Below are 17,152 nucleotides of genomic sequence, written 5' to 3' on the forward strand. Positions count from 1 at the left end.
ATCGGGGCTGATGGGAGGAGCGCAGGAAAGTCATTTCTGTCCGTGATGCATTTGTCAAAGGGGGCTGCACTCTAATGACAACGTAGGCTCGAGGACCTGTGAATCAACCAGAGTGCGATAAGTGTTTTTTTTTCGTGGTGAACTGCTCGGTTTCATGCGTCAGCGTGGGTGAGCATTCAATTGTCTTTGAGTGTGTGTGTGTGTGTGTGTGTGTGTGTGTGTGTGTGTGTGTCTGTTGGACTGTGCGTGTCTAAGCACAAGCTGTGGGCGGCTAATGGTGCTTGTTCTTGTTGTTGTGTGTCTCACTTTTCCTTCCAGAGCACAGCGTCATATGTAGCGAAATGGTTGCGTACATGGGTCGAAGTTGGTGGGGGAGTAGTTTCCCCTCCCCTCGCCATGCAGTCGGCAGCTTGTTGTTGTGTCTCCGCATCATGTGCCGGGGAAGTGGCTTCCTCCTTCCAGTTCCAGTTGCGGCGGGCCGCCCGCCTCCCTGCCTCGTCCCAGGGGACGGCTAGCTGGTGTGTGAACAGAACAAAATGTCTCAATAATAATGTCTGCCAGAAAAACACAAGCACCTCATCAGCAGCTGCAAGTGCTGATGATTTGAGCGGTTTTTGATGAGACGCCCGCAGCCAGTTTTCACACCACTTAGTATCGGCACCTGGAGAATGCTTTGATGAGCTCACCTTGTCAGCTGTCATTCAGGATGCGTCGGGCAGGCAATGACACTGAGAAACTTCAATTTCAGGGCGGATGAATTGGCCATGTCGAGAGTGTCCACGGTGGGGAGAACGTTTCCTGGCTTTTAAGATCCCTCGTGGGGTTATTTGACTCTGATGGAGTAGCGTGAACGAGGTCTCATCCACGGTGGTAAACGGCATCCCTTCATGGTTATGACACAAGGATTTCTGTGTTATTTCTCTCCATCTTTAGACATTTTAGAGGAGGGGTCATTGTCTGACAAGAAGTTGTTTTTCAAAGAAACTGAAAAGAAAGCAATTCACCCGGCACAAACATATCGGTACTTCAAGGCTTGTTATAGAGCTTGCAATAGACAGTACACGCTGCACATTCTGAGAATACCAAGTGTAAATGTGTACCACAGTATAGCTCCATTGATGTGGATGTTATTCTCATCTCTGTTTCCTCTGGAGCCCTTCATGTGTCTTGTAGGTGTATGTCAGTATATGTTCCCACACGTATTCACAGGACAAGTCGGTTAAACCCGGCTTTTGTGTTGCCCGGGCTTCTCAGCTGATGTGCCACACTTTCCTGAAAATCAGCCAAATTGAGCCTCCCACCCTCTGCAGTGGATCAGAGTGATATTGATTTATATAATTGCTCAATTTACCTCCCTTGCCACCTCTTGAGCGTGTGTCAGACAAATGGCTTGTGAGCCTGAGACAAGTTATGAAATAAATATGACAGACTTCCGAAAAAGCCAGCCTACTTTGGTCAGCTTTTCGGCACAGTGTATGAAATGCAGCTCTAGCTGGACTCATATTCAATGCGCTGAAAATGACTGTGATGTTAATTTGCTAACCAGTGGATTATAGGCTATATTCACAGTTTAGTGACATTGTGGTGTCTGGATTTCTGATGCAGCTGCCGGCCTTTTTCACCACTCGATTCTGATTACAAGCAGCCTGCTGAGTGGCTCTATTGGCACTCGGGGGGCGGGCAGCTATAAATCAAGCATTGGACACCACTGTCCTTTAAAATCCCTCACTTTGTTTCTTGGTGCAAAAGGTTAGAAGACGAATTTAATTTGTAGGAAACCAGTTGGAGGGTGTCGTGTTCTGCCACACAGCGCTGCAGGAATGAGTCCCAAAACACGGAAGTGAGGTAGAATGTATGCACTTCTGGTTCCCCCGTCTCAATGTTCATGGATTTGTTGTTGCACGAAATGAAGTCAAGCTTAAGAGGTGTTAACGTTTTGTTCTACGGTATAAAATACGGCAGTAAATACCTCTCTCTTGAATTTTGAAGCTTTTACGTGTCTTAAATGAAACCACCAGTCAGCCCGCTGGCTAGTCCGTCTTTAGCTGAGTGAAGGTGACGTTAAGTCAGTCGTTAATAGCTTATTTTCTGCAATAATCCCAAATCCAGTGAAAACATCCCATTGGGCCTTTTTGGTCGGGGGAACCAGTGCGATGCTAACTTCCGGGTCGGCCTACAAAAGTACGTCATCCCTGCAGCGCTCTGTTGTCTCCGGGCAATCAGGTGACCCAGCATCTCTCGCCCTCATCTTTTCTTTCACCACAAATGTCTCCTGGTTCTATTTCCTTTACAGAATGTGAAGAAGTCGGATGAGTCATCAGCAGAGCCATGTATTGCCAACTCTGTAACAGCTCCCTGCGATCTAGAATTACAACCTTTTATTACGGTGAGAAGGGACACAGTTAGTGCTGCCATCAGCAAAATGAAGTCATCCTCTTGTGTTCGTGATCCCCCTCCGACCATGCTCTTTAAAGTCAGCTTCCAGAGTCTACGCCAGGTAACAACCTGCAATTAGAAATCTTCCCCCAAAGCTGTTTAAACAGCCACCATATACCCTCCGCTCAAGAAATGCAACCCAGACAGTGCCGACCTCGGCAATTACAGGCCCATCTGTAATCTCCCTTTCTTTGGTAAACTTCTGAAGAAAACTGTTGCAACTTCAAAATAATAGTTACTGTGACGATAACAATGGTATTGTGTCGTGAACTGAATATTTGATCCTTATTTGACATCAATAGAATGTAAATCTCTGAATTTGCTTATGAATCCGCCCATAACATTCAAAGCTTTCCAAAATATGTGTAGTTCAACTCAGATCTTCAGTCTTGGTCCGCTTGTTAAAACCTGCCTCAGTCAGTTTTCTGTAAAATATATGAGACCTATTTTGTGAAGCAATGTTCATCAGATGATCTTAAAACTGGCATTTAGTTTAGTTTTGGTTAATCTCTTGGATGTTTTTCTATAATTTTTTCTATAATTGTTCATTTATTTTTGTAACTGAGACTTTTTTGTTTTGTTTTACAGGAAAATGACTTCAAAACTATTTTTATTCAAAGTTAAAATCAGTTTATTTTATGTAAATATTTAGATCAACACTGGGTGGACCTTTAATAAGCCGTGTAGGCTTTTGGCCTCTCATGCATATTATTTATGCTGTTTTTTTTTATGTTCTTCCTCATGTGCTGTTGAATAAATCAAATCAATACAGGAACTGAGAATCATTGCTGGTGCTAACAATGTCTCAGTGTTTGACACCTTTAATAATCACAATTTGAATGACAGTCTTGAGGAATGGGTGAGTGTCTGAGGAAGTGTACTGGTCTAGTTTCCTTGTTGAAGATGCCGTTCCTCACGCAACCTTTCTTTAGTCCTTTTCTGTTTTCTCTATACACGATCCCACTTGGTAACATGATCACAATGTTATTTTCCACTTTCTAATGATCCCAATGCTCTGAGCACATCAATGGAGGACCCAGTAGAGCGAGATGAGTCCGTCTGGCCAAACAGATTAAAACGCATTCAGAAATCAGACTGATTTCAATCTTAATTCCCTTTCTTAAATCTCAAGATCATCTCAGAAGCAAAGCTAAATACCTTTTGCTGTGCCGAGAATACTCACAGAAGAGATCATATTACCCCGCTGCTTATGGCGCTACACAGGCTAAACACATTTTAAAGCTCTCTTACTTGTCTTGTGAAGCTTTAAATGTCCTGCAACCTCCTTTATATCAAGTATCAACAGACACTGAAGTCCTTCACTGTCTTCTTTCTTCGACATTCACATTTGTTCAGACTGCCTTTTGTGAAATACCTTGCCTCTTGATCTTAGAATAGCAAATTTTTGTCTTGAATACCAAGACCCATTGTTATTATTATTCTGGCGTTTAATTCTCCAGGCCATTCATGTTTCTCCCCTTTTAGTTGTACTCTTTAATTCCCAGTGTTTCATGCATTCCTGTTCACATATTTAGATGTTTTATTTACGCAAAACATTGCATTGCGACTGATAGTTTTATTTAGCATGAGAGCTGCTTTCCAAATGACTTTACTATTTCCAGCTTACAGTGTTCTGGTTACTTACATTTGGTTTTATCTGTATATTTAGCCGTACCTTCTGGGGGGGGGAAAAGCTTAGGAGTGGAACAGAGAATCCCGCAGTGTGCTATAAATAGCGATAATAATGATTTGCTTACAAAACAGAGCAGTGGGTTACATATACCACCTCACTGCTTTCTGCGAATGCTGCTGGTGGAGAGCTGAGCAAACATTTCTGAGACACACACAGAGGCCTAAAGAAGCGTGTTGTTGTGGGTGTACGTGTGTCCATGCGCATCCAAACCCTGACAGACCGCTGCACAGGGCCGCGCAATGACACCAGCCTCCGTATTAACATTCACCTCTTGTCTGTCTGCTGTTAACTTGTTTGCTCAGTCATGTCAGGGAGCCGAGCCGCTACGTGGTGTGGCCGCAATCGGTCTTCTGACTTTGTCTGCGGGATTACGTAGGGAGCAACAATTGATTACGGCTTGTGTCGGACATGAAATCGTCCAGCTTGTCCTGATTTTGTCAATGGCGAGGGGGATGTGGTCCTTCAAGCCGAGTGCAGCCGACGGGTTATAAATATCCCCGGTAAAGGCTGAACTCCAGCTGGGCCAGAGGCCAAGGCAGCCGTGCTATTATTAGGCCTCTGTATCAAGCGGTGTCCTTGACAATTATGTTCATCTCGCTGTCTTACAGCGGTATCGTCTTTAACTTTTACAGCTTTGCTGATATCATCTGGCTTCAGGAGTGCAGGCCTCCCGTGACTACCGCTGAGCTGTGTGAGAAGTTTACGGTCCAGGGTTGGGCGACATTAAAATACCCTTACTGACAATATCGCTTTCAGAAAAAGAAAAAAGCTGTAGAGAGACGCACATAGATATAAATATCTATCATAAGTGGCCAAAAGGTGTCCATGATGTATATAAGCGTTGTTTTACACGAGGCCATGCTGATATCAGTAAATCAGATCAGTCTAACTGCCGTCGTTTAGTCTCGCCACTGTTGACTGTCAAGTTCATACTTTGTTTACTGAAGACTCGATGGTTGATTGAGAGTTTTGGTCCGGCTGCTCTTTGCGGATGAAGTCGGTGGCAGACTTGCGTATTCTGTTGGATATTCAACAGATATGTTGGATATAATATTGGCATATGGAAGCGGAGCTTTGTGGTGTTTCCGTCTTTGTTTATTGCACAGCTTACGAATCACTTCGTCTTCGTCTCTGGCTCTAGTTTTTTGTTTGGTTTAAAAGAACCAAAGTATTGCCAAAGAGGCGCATTTGCTTTCTTTTTGCTAAATGGATCGGACGTCTTTCCTGCTGTATTTAGGGCTACAGGGGTAAAAAATAGGAATGTACCAAATAGTTCAAAGCTTCATTCATAACGTTGACATTCAAATTATTATTATTAATAACTTACAGAAACGTTGCATCAGTCGTACACCGGCTTCCACCTTCACTCCCATCTGTCTCTCGAACACACAAAGTGAACAACACAACGCTGTGTCCTCGTCTTTATGATTATCTCAATCCTTAGTCTAAGAGTCTATATTTATTGAAAAATTATAAATGCCTACATTTCCAAAATTCACAATGTTTTTATCTAACAAAATATTCTGCTTCAATCCACATTTATGGCGTTTAGCCTTTCAAAAAACATTGCAATGCAATCAAAACTCTCCTGTATGCGCCTGCATATTTACAGGGCGTTATAGCAGCAATTTAACAAAACCATGAATTCTATTTATATCACCACAATTGCACAAAATCAGACATATGCTAGCACGTTGTCCCTTTTTTTTGATGGGCTACAGCAATGCGGCTTGGCATTGAGAAGGCAAAAGAAATATTTTTCTGTTATCGTGGCCAACCAATATCGCGTTGAAGGATAATCGTGTCATATCGCCGGAGCCTATCGCGGTCACACTTCTGTCAATCTGAAGGAGAGAAACCATAAGAAAGTTGACAGTGGCTGAAGCGCTCAGTGTTAACAATAGCCGCTACGCCTCAGCAGCTGAGTCATGGAGGCAGAGTCCTTCAGGAATGAAGGGCTTGTTCACTCGAGCAGACAGCTGCACAGAAAGCCTGCAGTATGGACGCAAGTATGTACACAACAGGGATTTAGACCAGAGATGGAATGATAGAAAGTAATGCTGCTCAGAGCAAATAAGTTGTCCAGTGTGATAAAAGTTCATAGAACAATACACGTACAGATTTCACTCAAATAGCGTCGAGTTGGAGGGATAATTACAGTGGCGGCTGGTCAATAGAGGGCCATGGGGCATGGCCCCACCATGAGCCACACAAAAAAAATATATATATTATAATAATCATAAATTATACAAATTGTCAATATTTGTGTTTTTGAACTGTGGAATGTACCCAGTAATGTGTGTAAAATATGATATCTGCGCAAAATATATGCTTTTCCTGCTCGTCCTCTCCTCCTGTGTGCTCTCTGCTCGTGCTCTCTGTCTGTGTGCACGACACTCTGAGAACGCGCAGCTTGGGGGGCCTGATCGTTTTGGCCCAAAAGAGGCGGGTCTATGAAGCAGTTTAGCCAATTGCTGATTCAAGATATAAATGAGTGACATACAATTTAGCCAATCAGCGCCCTCAAATAGATTCAGCTGTGGGCCAGAACGATCAGGCCCCCCTCGCTGCACGTTCTCGTCAGGAGAAGTCTCTACAGGCGCCCGCACCAGCGCAAGCACTCCTCCTCCAAGACCCGTTTGAGAGGAGAACTTTGGCGGAGATTCTGCAGCCAAAGAGCTGATATCAGATCAGCCTGACCTCACAATCAGACAGCAGACTCGCGGGAAAGGGAAGCAGTACATGCAAAGCTTCTGTACTGTACACCAGACAGGTTTGGCTAGCTGGATGACGTCATGCTAATCATTTATTTAGCTTTTTAAAACAACGGGGACGGATCCAGCACGGACAGTTACAGGAGTGAGGGATGAGGAGGTAAGGAAACATGAGAACACCAGGGTAGGGAGTGAGGGATGAGGAGGTAAGGAAACATGAGAACACCAGGGCACACATGGAGAACTCTGTCAAGCTACATATTAGGCAAAGTGAACATCTTTTCTTCTACATAGCTGTCCTCAGTCTCATCTGCTTAACTTGGTCATGGAGGCATCAACATGTAATAGAGATGTTAAATTAACAGTGAGAACTCATCATAGCTTAATTTAACATCAGTATTCATAATTACACTTCATGTTTACTTCTGATCTTTACCTCCTATAACAAGGTCCATAGGACATCTCAATAAATGAACATGTTATATTATATAAGTGTTATTTACTGATTTTTTTCGTGTTGGAATACATGTTAAATATTTAACTGCCAAGTAATAATGCATGTTTGATACTTACATTTTATTTTGCATTAAATCATACTGGGATGTTTGCTGAAATTGATAGGATGGCCCTACCTAGAACATTTTACACCAGCCGCCACTGCATAATTATAAACAGTACACTTGATTAGCTGTTTAATCACTGTTATAAAGTGCCTTACAAACAATGACACCATACACAAATGGAAGTAATATGCATTCAGTTACCCTGATAATAGAAATCTTATAGAAAAACCTAAAATGTGCTCTGAAGGAGGACGGTTTTGTTCCACACGCTGTGGGCCCTGATAAGAAAAAAGCCACATCATGTTTGGTCAGTGGAGTTCGGTCTTAACGTGATAACAGACTTACAGGCCCTGTGTGAGGATTACTAACTGTCCCTCTGTCAAGTTATTTTCTAAAGCCGATCACATTCCAGATCGCTGCTCTTGCCCCAAGGCCGGACGGCTGCATACAGATTCATGTTTTGTGAAGAATCAATGTGATTTTGGACACACTGATGGATAAACGGCACAGAATTCCTCCAACAAAATCTCCTCCTGAATAGATTCATTTCCTCATTTGTTGATGTGGCTTTGATGTCACTTGGTTTTGTGCTATTGGTCTAATCCAGGCTCCAATGAGGTTGTGTGAAACGTTGACTTAACAGCTTTTTGGGGCTTGGGAGAGCTCAGCTAATGAGCGTTCTTAGAAATTCAGCCCCTCCCTTCGCCTTCTTAAAATTCTGCCTGTGCCTCACCTTGCTCTGCTAATCCTCCCAAGGTTGTAATGATAGGTACGTGTGTGTGTGTGTGTGTGTGTGTGCGCGCGCGGCAGACACACTGCCACACATTGAGTACATAAAAGAGGGAGAGGCAGTCTGGCTAATGGACTTGCACTTGCTGCCTCTGTTTCGAAGCTGTGACTGAACAGCACAGCAACATCTGGTCTGCATTGTTTTGTTCAACAAGTCACCGGGACAAACACACAAAATCACCCGTGAGCCGGATTACTATGCGCACACTGGGAACAAGCCTCTGGGCCGTACATTAAGACGGGTGAAATTAAAGTGAAACAGCACGTCTGAAGAGCCACATTAATTATCAGCCGCATCTGTGGTTTAATTTATCTATAATGCATTAAAAGATTAATCCACCGATTTATTCTGGCACTTCTACTGCATTCCAAATCACATACTTTTTATTTTTAGTACATACTGCAGCTGCTCTCACAAAGTGCATGGTCTTACTGGGACATACTACCTCCTCATGAGGGGGCATCTTCAACTTTGACCTTCAAATATTTGCTGAGCAAAGGATTGCTGTTCAGAATAGCCCAAAAAGCATGCTGACTTGCAAAATACGACCGGATGTAAAAGAACATCCTGGTATTTTTGGCACACTGCATTCAAGATACTGTGCATTAGGACATACTAAATACTACATATATGGTATGGTAGTATCGGTTGGAATTCACAGATTGTCTTTTTTTCTTCATGTATTCTTCTATCTTGGCAAAATATCGCGCCTACATTACCCACAATGCAACTGGACCACCAACAGTTTGGTCGTAGATTTGGTAGGGGACTCCCTAAAGATATAAATAAAAAGATATATATATGTATATATATTATATATATTATATATGTGTGTGTGAAGAGTTGTCTAATGTCAGGAATAACAGCAGAACACAGTTCAACATCAAAATTTGCTTTTGCTGTTTTTATATTTAAGCCATATCATAATATATATATCAAGATTTAAGCACGTCACTCAGTCTCCCTGAAGAATAAACCTGCATATAATTACCGTCACCAACATTTACAAAGAAGCACAGCAGACAGACTAAAGCCTCAACACACAGGGTCAGAGCATCGGTTGCTGTTTTGAAAGCTGCGTTCCTTCAATGGAGGTGACGAGGGGAAGACCTTGCGATACAAAGACGACTCGTTTGATTACATTTCAGCCAACGTATTGGGACCTTAAAGCTTTTGGTGTCGGTGTAAAAAAAAAGAAGAAGAAGTGGACAAGACCCGTCGTTTCTCTGTGCTCTGCTGTTTCCATAGTGACCAGGGCCGCATGCTCCGTTTCTGTAAAGCTCTGCTCGGGTTGCAGACAGCTGGGCGATGTATGTCCTCACCCACATTATCTTTCTTCATCCACGTTAGTGCGTGCTCCTGTGGGTGCCCGAGGTCGTATGTAACAGCGGTTCAGACACTGAAATGTCTCCTTCCGCTCGTGCGGCAAAGGAGGAACCGTGTGTTGCTCATTAGAGCCGCTGATTCATATTCAGAATCAGTCATTTATTTCGAGAAAAAAAACAAAAACCCAGGTTGTGTCCATGGGGACTGTGGCATTGAAAAGAAGCGCTCCTCTTTCATATGCACAACACCCTGCTCACGTGAGTTTGAATCACAATATTGACTTGCTTTTCTCTCTTGTTGAGGATTTCACCAAAGGCTGTGTGTACACGCTGACGATCTCGGGAATAGAGATCAGCTTCCTCTTTTTAAAATGTTCAAACTGTCCATTGTCACCCAGCCTCCCCCTCCCCCGTTCTCACTCTAATCTCACATGTACACTTGCATACATGCAACATGCATATTCATATTCACACCCTCGCATCCAGAGCATGTTACAAATATCTATTTCACGGCCACGTGCATCTGCACACACAGACTAGAGATATTTATTCATAAGCTCATTAGAGGAGTGGATTTGCCTGCTGCCATCCATCACAGTGTCACCCATCCTCAGCCTGGCACACACCGACAACAGAACTGCAGGAGAGAAGTCCCTGGGATCTAGTCTCCCGGAGCCGCTGCTATAGAGGGGATTTACTCCGATAGACAGAGTCTCACTTCGCCATTTTTTTTTTTTGCACCAACAAATGAGTACTGCATCCTAGTTTTCCTGCGAGCTAACAATGAGAACTTTGCCAGAGAGGAAAGAGAAAAGCAACACGGTAGAGAGACATTGGAAAAAAATGTGGGAAAAAGATGTTTGAAGTGACTTAGTGGTGGTGTGCCCTGGAATTGTTTTGTGGGGCAAAAACTTTACTTGTGCAGGAAGTCTTGTTTCATTGTGGATTCGCCAGTTTCTTCAAATGACTGACACTAACTTTGAAAGAAGGGGGATGCTTTGGAAGAGAAATTAGGAAAAAACTATACTACCAGATAAATAATGTTAAAGAAAAACAAACATGGTAATAAGCCAAATAACTCTAGCCAAAATATAAAACAAGTACTAAAAAAAAACCCAGTAGTTTGAGTTGTTTGTCAGGCAGAAAACATGAAGTGTCTGTTAGTGTCTTTCATGGCAGTGCATCCAGTGGAGAATAACTCCGGTCCTTTCTTCCTCCTGGCTGTCAGCTGTAGTTTCTCACTGTGGCATCTGTGCTGGCTCACTTCCTAGATGTGGTCAATTAGCAGGGTCCTCTCCGGACCATACCAACACAGCATTAACACTGTGTGTGGCAAGCGAACACATCTACTTTACACACATACTCATCGCTCTGAAGGAGTTCTTTATTCTCGCCGCCAAGGATATTTAGTTTTTTGTTTGTTGCACTGTGTGTTTGTGAGTGAGCAGAATATCTCGAATCTTGACAGCAGATTGCTGTGAATTGGTGGAAAGTTGGACCATGGGGCGTTGAACAAGTGCTTAGTTTCTGCTGAAGATTCGGATCGAGGTGCAGGAATTCCTATGATTGCAAATTGGGGCGTTTTTAATACTTTTTTTTCTTATGACCCTGGAACCTGTGTCTCATTGTCGTCACTGTTTGTTGTGAAATCAAATTAAATGTCTCCTACTGTTGGATTGAGTCCCATTACATTTGCGTCACACATGCGTGTTCCTATCAGGATAATATGTAAAAGATCCCTTCACTTTTAATGTTGCACCATCAGCATTTATGTTTGGTTTATGCCCAAATACCTGCACAACTAATCGCACTCCCATCAGCCTCATCTGTTCTGTTCTAAACTAAGAGAGTGAACGTCTTAGTTTATCAATTTAGCCTCAGAGCACTGTGCTGGCTGTAAGTGCAGCCTCACAGAGCCGCCGCCAGCGTGGCTCTGTCTCAGTGTCGTTCAGATAAAATGAAGGATTACATGCACCCTCGTGGCTTGAGAAATCTGATATATATTATAAAGCCCTTTAAACCCTGTCAGATTACCAGCATGCGAGGAGAAGTCATTGTCACTAAGAGCCGTCTTTGAACTGACATTTTGGAGACAATGGGCTTGAAGTCAGTGGACAGTGGTGACATCTGCTTTTGTGCAGATTCATAAGGATGGAGATTTTTTTAAATGGCAAATTTAGATGATTGTTCTGCCTTTTCATTAACTCTAAAGTGATTTCTGTTACACTGTACAAATGTGTCATGATGTATTTTGCATTGATTAAAGTCTATACCGCTTCTATTTCTGTCTGTCGTTACATAACTTCAGACAGGGGCGGCCAAACCAGTTTCACTGCAAGACAATTATTACAATGGTCATAGACATTTAACCTCATCCTCAGCATTTAGGAGCTCTACTGAACAGTCTAATATTCAACACAACAGTAGTTTATCAGTGTGCCCACATATTACGAAAAGTACTTCTGTATCTGCTGCTCATAAATCGACTTTAAATTAATTATTTTGAACTCTAATACAGTGCATGGCCTAAGTGTCCATTTAAAATACTATGAAATCAAAATCAGAATCAGCTTTATTGGCCATGTGTGCTTACGCATACATGGAATTTGTCTCCGGTTTCCACTCCGCTCTCAATGTACAAATACAAATTTACAATAAACAAGAAAATATATGTATAAAAAAGGGCAGCATGAGAGTGACGGCCAGTGGAAAGAAGCTGTTCCTGTGTCTGGTGGTCTTGGCGTACAGAGCTCTGTAGCGCCTACCGGAGGGGAGGAGTTGGAACAGCTTGTGTCCAGGGTGTGAGGGGTCTGCAGAGATCTTTCCAGCCCGTTTCCTGACTCTGGAGGTGAACAAGTCCAGGATGGACGGCAGGCTGGAACCAATGATCCTCTCTGCAGACCTGACAATCCGTTGCAGTCTGTTCCTGTCCTGTTTGGTGGCCGATCCGAACCACACAGTGATGGAGGAGCAGAGAACAGACTGGATGATGGCTGAGTAGAACAGGATCAGCAGCTCCTGAGGCAGGTTGAACTTCTTGAGCTGGAGCAGGAAGTACAACCTCTGCTGGGCCTTTTTCCTGATGGTGTTGATGTTGGGAGCCCACTTCAGGTCCTGGGAGATTGTGGATCCCAGAAACTTGAAGGTCTCCACAATGGATACAGTGTTGTGTATGGTGAGGGGGGGCATATATGTTCATCTGCAAATATGTCTAATTATAACAGGTAGAAATGGCCAAATATTGGTTTGAGCCGTCTTAATATATTACGATGTAAATGTAAGATGAAAATCAATAAGCCTAATATTAAGATCTAACAAACAGAACAGGCAGAAGTGGTGCTAAGAGGTTTAGATAATTCCACATATTTTAGACAACAGCTTGTTTAAACTAGGAAGTGCCGTGTACATACAGTGGAACTTAGAACACACGCATACACGCACGCTTTACTGGCATTAGCTGCAGCAAAAACCTTAAACAAAAGTAATACGGAGCTTTTTGCCTGAATATATGTTTCAGCTGCTGCCTGTGACTTCCTGCTCTCCTCCGCTCTGGTTCTTATGCTCAGATCCTGCCCACACAAGTACAAAAAAAATAGGTTGAACAAATTATCTCTATTTAGTTGGAATTAGCCGAATTGTGTCCAACTCAAGAACCGCAGCCGTTGCTAGAGTCAGAGCACAGATGCTTAGATCTCCTGATACCTGCTGTATGTGAGTAAAGCTTTGGAGGTCTCGCGTTGATATCATTTTGTCTGCTGTAAATTGCTGTGCGCACTGTATGTTTGTATTCCTAGCACAGCTGTTCTACTAAGTCTACGAATGTCTTGTTTGGGCAGCAAGTCTTCACCGGCACAAAGACGCCTCTGTGCTGTGAGTTCTTGTTCGAGTAGCCCTCGATGTATGCACTCATGATGCCATAAGCTGGTCTGTGACCAAGAACCCAGAAAAAGATTGTGTCACAACCACCACCCCCGACTATTCAACACTCTCTCTCTCTCCTCTCTCTCTCCCCTCTCTCTCTCTCTCTCCTCTCTCTCTCCCCTCTCTCTCTCTCTCCTCTCTCTGTTTCTCTTCCTCTCTCTCTCTTTCTCGCTCTCTTTCTCTCTCTCTCTCTCCGTTTCTCTTTTCCTCTCTCTCTCCTTTTCTCTTTTCCTCTCTCTCTCTCTCTCTCTCTCTCCGTTTCTCTTTTTCTCTCTCTCTCTCTCTCTCTCTCTCTCTCCATTTCTCTTTTCCTCTCTCTCTCTCTCTCTCTCTCTCTCTCTCTCTCTCTCTCTCCGTTTATCTTTTCCTCTCTCTCTCTCTCTCTCTCTCTCTCTCTCTCTCTCTCTCTCTCTCTCTCTCTCTCTCTCTCTCTCTCTCTGACTTTCTTGTCGAAGGGACTCGTTTGATGTCTCAGACTTCGTGCTTGAGTCAGGCGAGAGAACATTCCAAAAATGGATCTCATTTGCATTCTTGCTGTGATTATGACGCCGGACAAATAGACACAACCATTTCTTTTTTTGTTTTTATACCATCTTTTCAGCTGAAAGGTCCATCTTGTTTGCTACTCTGTGAGTGTTGTGAGGGAAGTGAAGGCCTTTACAGAAGAAGTGTGGTGATACTTTCACATGTCAGTGGTTGGCTGAGGTTCTGATTGCCCATGCTGCTTGTTTACTTTAGCTTTATTTGACCCAAAGCAAATACAAAGCTGCCATAGAAAGCCTTCAGGATGTTTCAGTCATGTTATCAGTGAGCTGCTTCAAGTTCATAAGCTCTCTATCTTCCTCCCTCTCTGTCCTGTCCCTGTCACTCTTCTCTTTCTTGTCTTCTTCCATCTCCCTGATCTGTGTATATATGTGTGTGTGTGTGTGTCTCTCTCTCTGTGTGTGTGTGTGTGTGTGCATGTGGTCCTCTCCTTTCTCTATATGTGTGTGCGCTTTCTGCTCCCAGCCCCTCTGCGGAAAGCAAAGTTTGTGGAGAGCCCTCGCATTCCACAATCAGAGCTTGGCTCCCCTACACACACCTCCACCACTGCCAAGAATCCAGACCTGGACACATACTGCCCCGGTAAGTTTTTGGCCAGCTCGTTCCTCATTTCGTCGTGTTACTTTCTGCATGTTGGTTCCCGTCTGCGAGTTGCAGTGGAGAGGTGGAGAGATATAGGGGGAGTTTTGCAGCCTGCTTCTGCAAAGACAAAAACATTGCAAAAGGTCATTTATGGAATAGCTTTGCTGGTGCCCACAGTGTCCATCCTCCTCGTCTCCCCCCCCCCCTCCCTCGCTGCCACTTTAATCCTCCCTCGATGCTTCCTCACTCTCCCCGGCTTCTTCAACGCAGAGCTTGTTTAGGTGCCGCCGCTGTTTTTCTGTGAACTTCACAGTCGGCGGTTGCTCGGTTAGTCCTGTGGACAGTCCGGACTTCCTTCTACCCCCTGTATCTATCCTCTCTCACCCCTTGTCTCACCCCATGAGTTTTCTGGGGTGAGGACTCGGGCCCTTCAGGTGGACAGATGGACATCTTGGCTCTTAACAAGGGCAATGACTTCAACATCTGATCGCATTCCAGTCAGCACTCTGCTGCTGACACTGACATCCCGGAGGATGTCAGCTACCAGCTGATGTTTTATGGCCTACGAAAGGAATTTGTGGTCTCGTAAATATTGTTTGTGAATATGTTGTGGCTTGTAAAGTTCACCACCAGCCGTCCTCCTTATATCATCAGAGTGAAAGCTTTTATAAAGATGTAAGAGCTCAAACTCTTTACAGTAACTTCCCGGACTCGGTGTGGGCGCTACGGATAAAATCCTCAGTCATGATGTTTGGAATTTGATATCACAATATTCTTATATCGTTGACTTTGAGTTGAGTTAAAGTCCAAATGAAATCATGCTTAGTCATCCTTTTAGCAGTCAGTGTTATTTTAGATATGAAGAAAGAAGCCGTGTTGGTGTCTGTGTTTGATTGACAGTAATTTGCAGGATGAGTCCCAGCAGGGAAACATTTATAATAAACAACGGGCGGACTTTTTAAAGTAGTGATATTAAGGAGTTAGGACCACATCATCATCTAAAAGGACCAAAGAGACATTTTTAGGGACATTGACATGCTGTTTAATGTGCGAGTTCATTGGTTGTATGGAACCAATGTCTCCATCTACGCAGATGGACTACTGGCGGCATTTTGAGGAATTAATGCAAATACTGGGGACAGCATCATGAAACCAAAAATGTAAAACACAGATGTCCCTCTTTTGGTTTGGACACATGATTTACAGAGGAGAGATGTGAACTGTAGCCAAAAAACATGGTCAAATAAATATATAAGCCAAGCTAAAGACAAGAGCAACAGTGTACATTTACAAAGTCAAATAAACTAAACATATTGAAATGAGCCAAATCGTCACACTGGCCAAATCCACCCAGAATGATGAGATATAAACAGTACAGTACGTGTCTGATGATGGTCTAATGGTGTATACCTGTACAGTATACCTTCACATCAGCTGCTATAACTAACCCGGCACCCCGGCGTGCTTTCATGTATAGCCTCCAAATTTGTGTTGCACTGATGCGTTCGCCACTGTGCACACGAGGAATGTGAACTTCACTCCTCTGATGATCTCGTGATTAGCTTTCCAGCCGCTGGATTCTTGACGATGTGTTTGCCTGAGCAAACCTAATCTGTGCCTGTATGTTCACAGTTAGTCACGTCTTCTGGAATAAGTGTGAATCCACCTTGTTAGTTCTTTTTAGCTGTCAACAGCTACTCTGCGGGTTCATTTTCACCTTTCCGTCTATATGTGCCACCTCCTCTCTGAGCCTTCCATCTTTTTGTGGGGATTCGAGTCATTGTTTGTGTATGCTCTCTGTGGACTTGCCCCGCTGCAGTGAAAGTCACAGTGGCCAGGTGCAGGTGAAATAAGAGCCGCCACATGGTATTCGCCATCTCACCTGCAGCCCCGGACCTATTAATACTCCATCTCCTGTCCGGTCCGGTCCCCCGGCCTGTGGCGCACATGCTTCTCTCTCTTCCCTCGGAAGCGAGCGAGGGAAGATCCGTGGACGGCCGGGTGAGAAACAGATGCGCTCGCACAGAAACACATTCCTGGCTGTGCGCAAAGATAGTTGCTATGGCAACCATCTGTCTCCTTTCGCGGCTCAGGCATCCAATGGCAGAGGTGTGTGTGTGTGTGTGTGTGTGTGTGTGTGTGTGTGTGGTGGGGGCTGATTTTAGAAAAATAAGAGATGTGTTTTATGCCGTTGTTTTCTTAATTTCATCATTACGGATCCTACGCTGTCACTGTGACGAGGGACGCCTGGAGATCCTCTTGAGGCGTCGCTGTCACGTAGCTTTGAAGCGATCTAGGTGTTTGTCTTCAGTGGCTTCGGAGATGCGATTGTCGTTTTATGTATTTTAAGAACAAAAAGAACGGAAACGGAAATCAACACATACCAACGCCACAATATGGTGATGCCACGTCCGCTTTGATAGCAGCTCATTAGTATTGGTTACTTTGTGACTTTTAAATTATATTCAACAGCTCCGTGATGGTACTTGAGTCTGAGTTTGAGTCTGAGTGTGTTTGACTACATTGATGGCGTTTAAGGATTCAACAGGAGTGTCTATGTTTAGCTCAAGGGAGTTACTGTGACC

The 17,152-nt window shown here is 43.8% G+C and overlaps 1 protein-coding gene across 1 annotated transcript in view; it reads left to right on the forward strand.

The window, feature by feature from the left end:
* The window catches only part of tanc2b (tetratricopeptide repeat, ankyrin repeat and coiled-coil containing 2b), a gene marked incomplete at its 5' end in the record, with an annotated part of 72,514 nt that overhangs the window by 15,570 nt on the left and 39,792 nt on the right, over positions 1-17,152 (forward strand). Inside the window, 1 exon segment of the mRNA XM_079293273.1 lies at positions 14,451-14,567. Coding sequence (XP_079149399.1) covers positions 14,451-14,567 — 117 coding nt within the window.

Source organism: Melanostigma gelatinosum (assembly GCF_949748355.1).
Source record: "Melanostigma gelatinosum genome assembly, chromosome: 21".
Lineage (NCBI taxonomy): Eukaryota > Metazoa > Chordata > Actinopteri > Perciformes > Zoarcidae > Melanostigma > Melanostigma gelatinosum.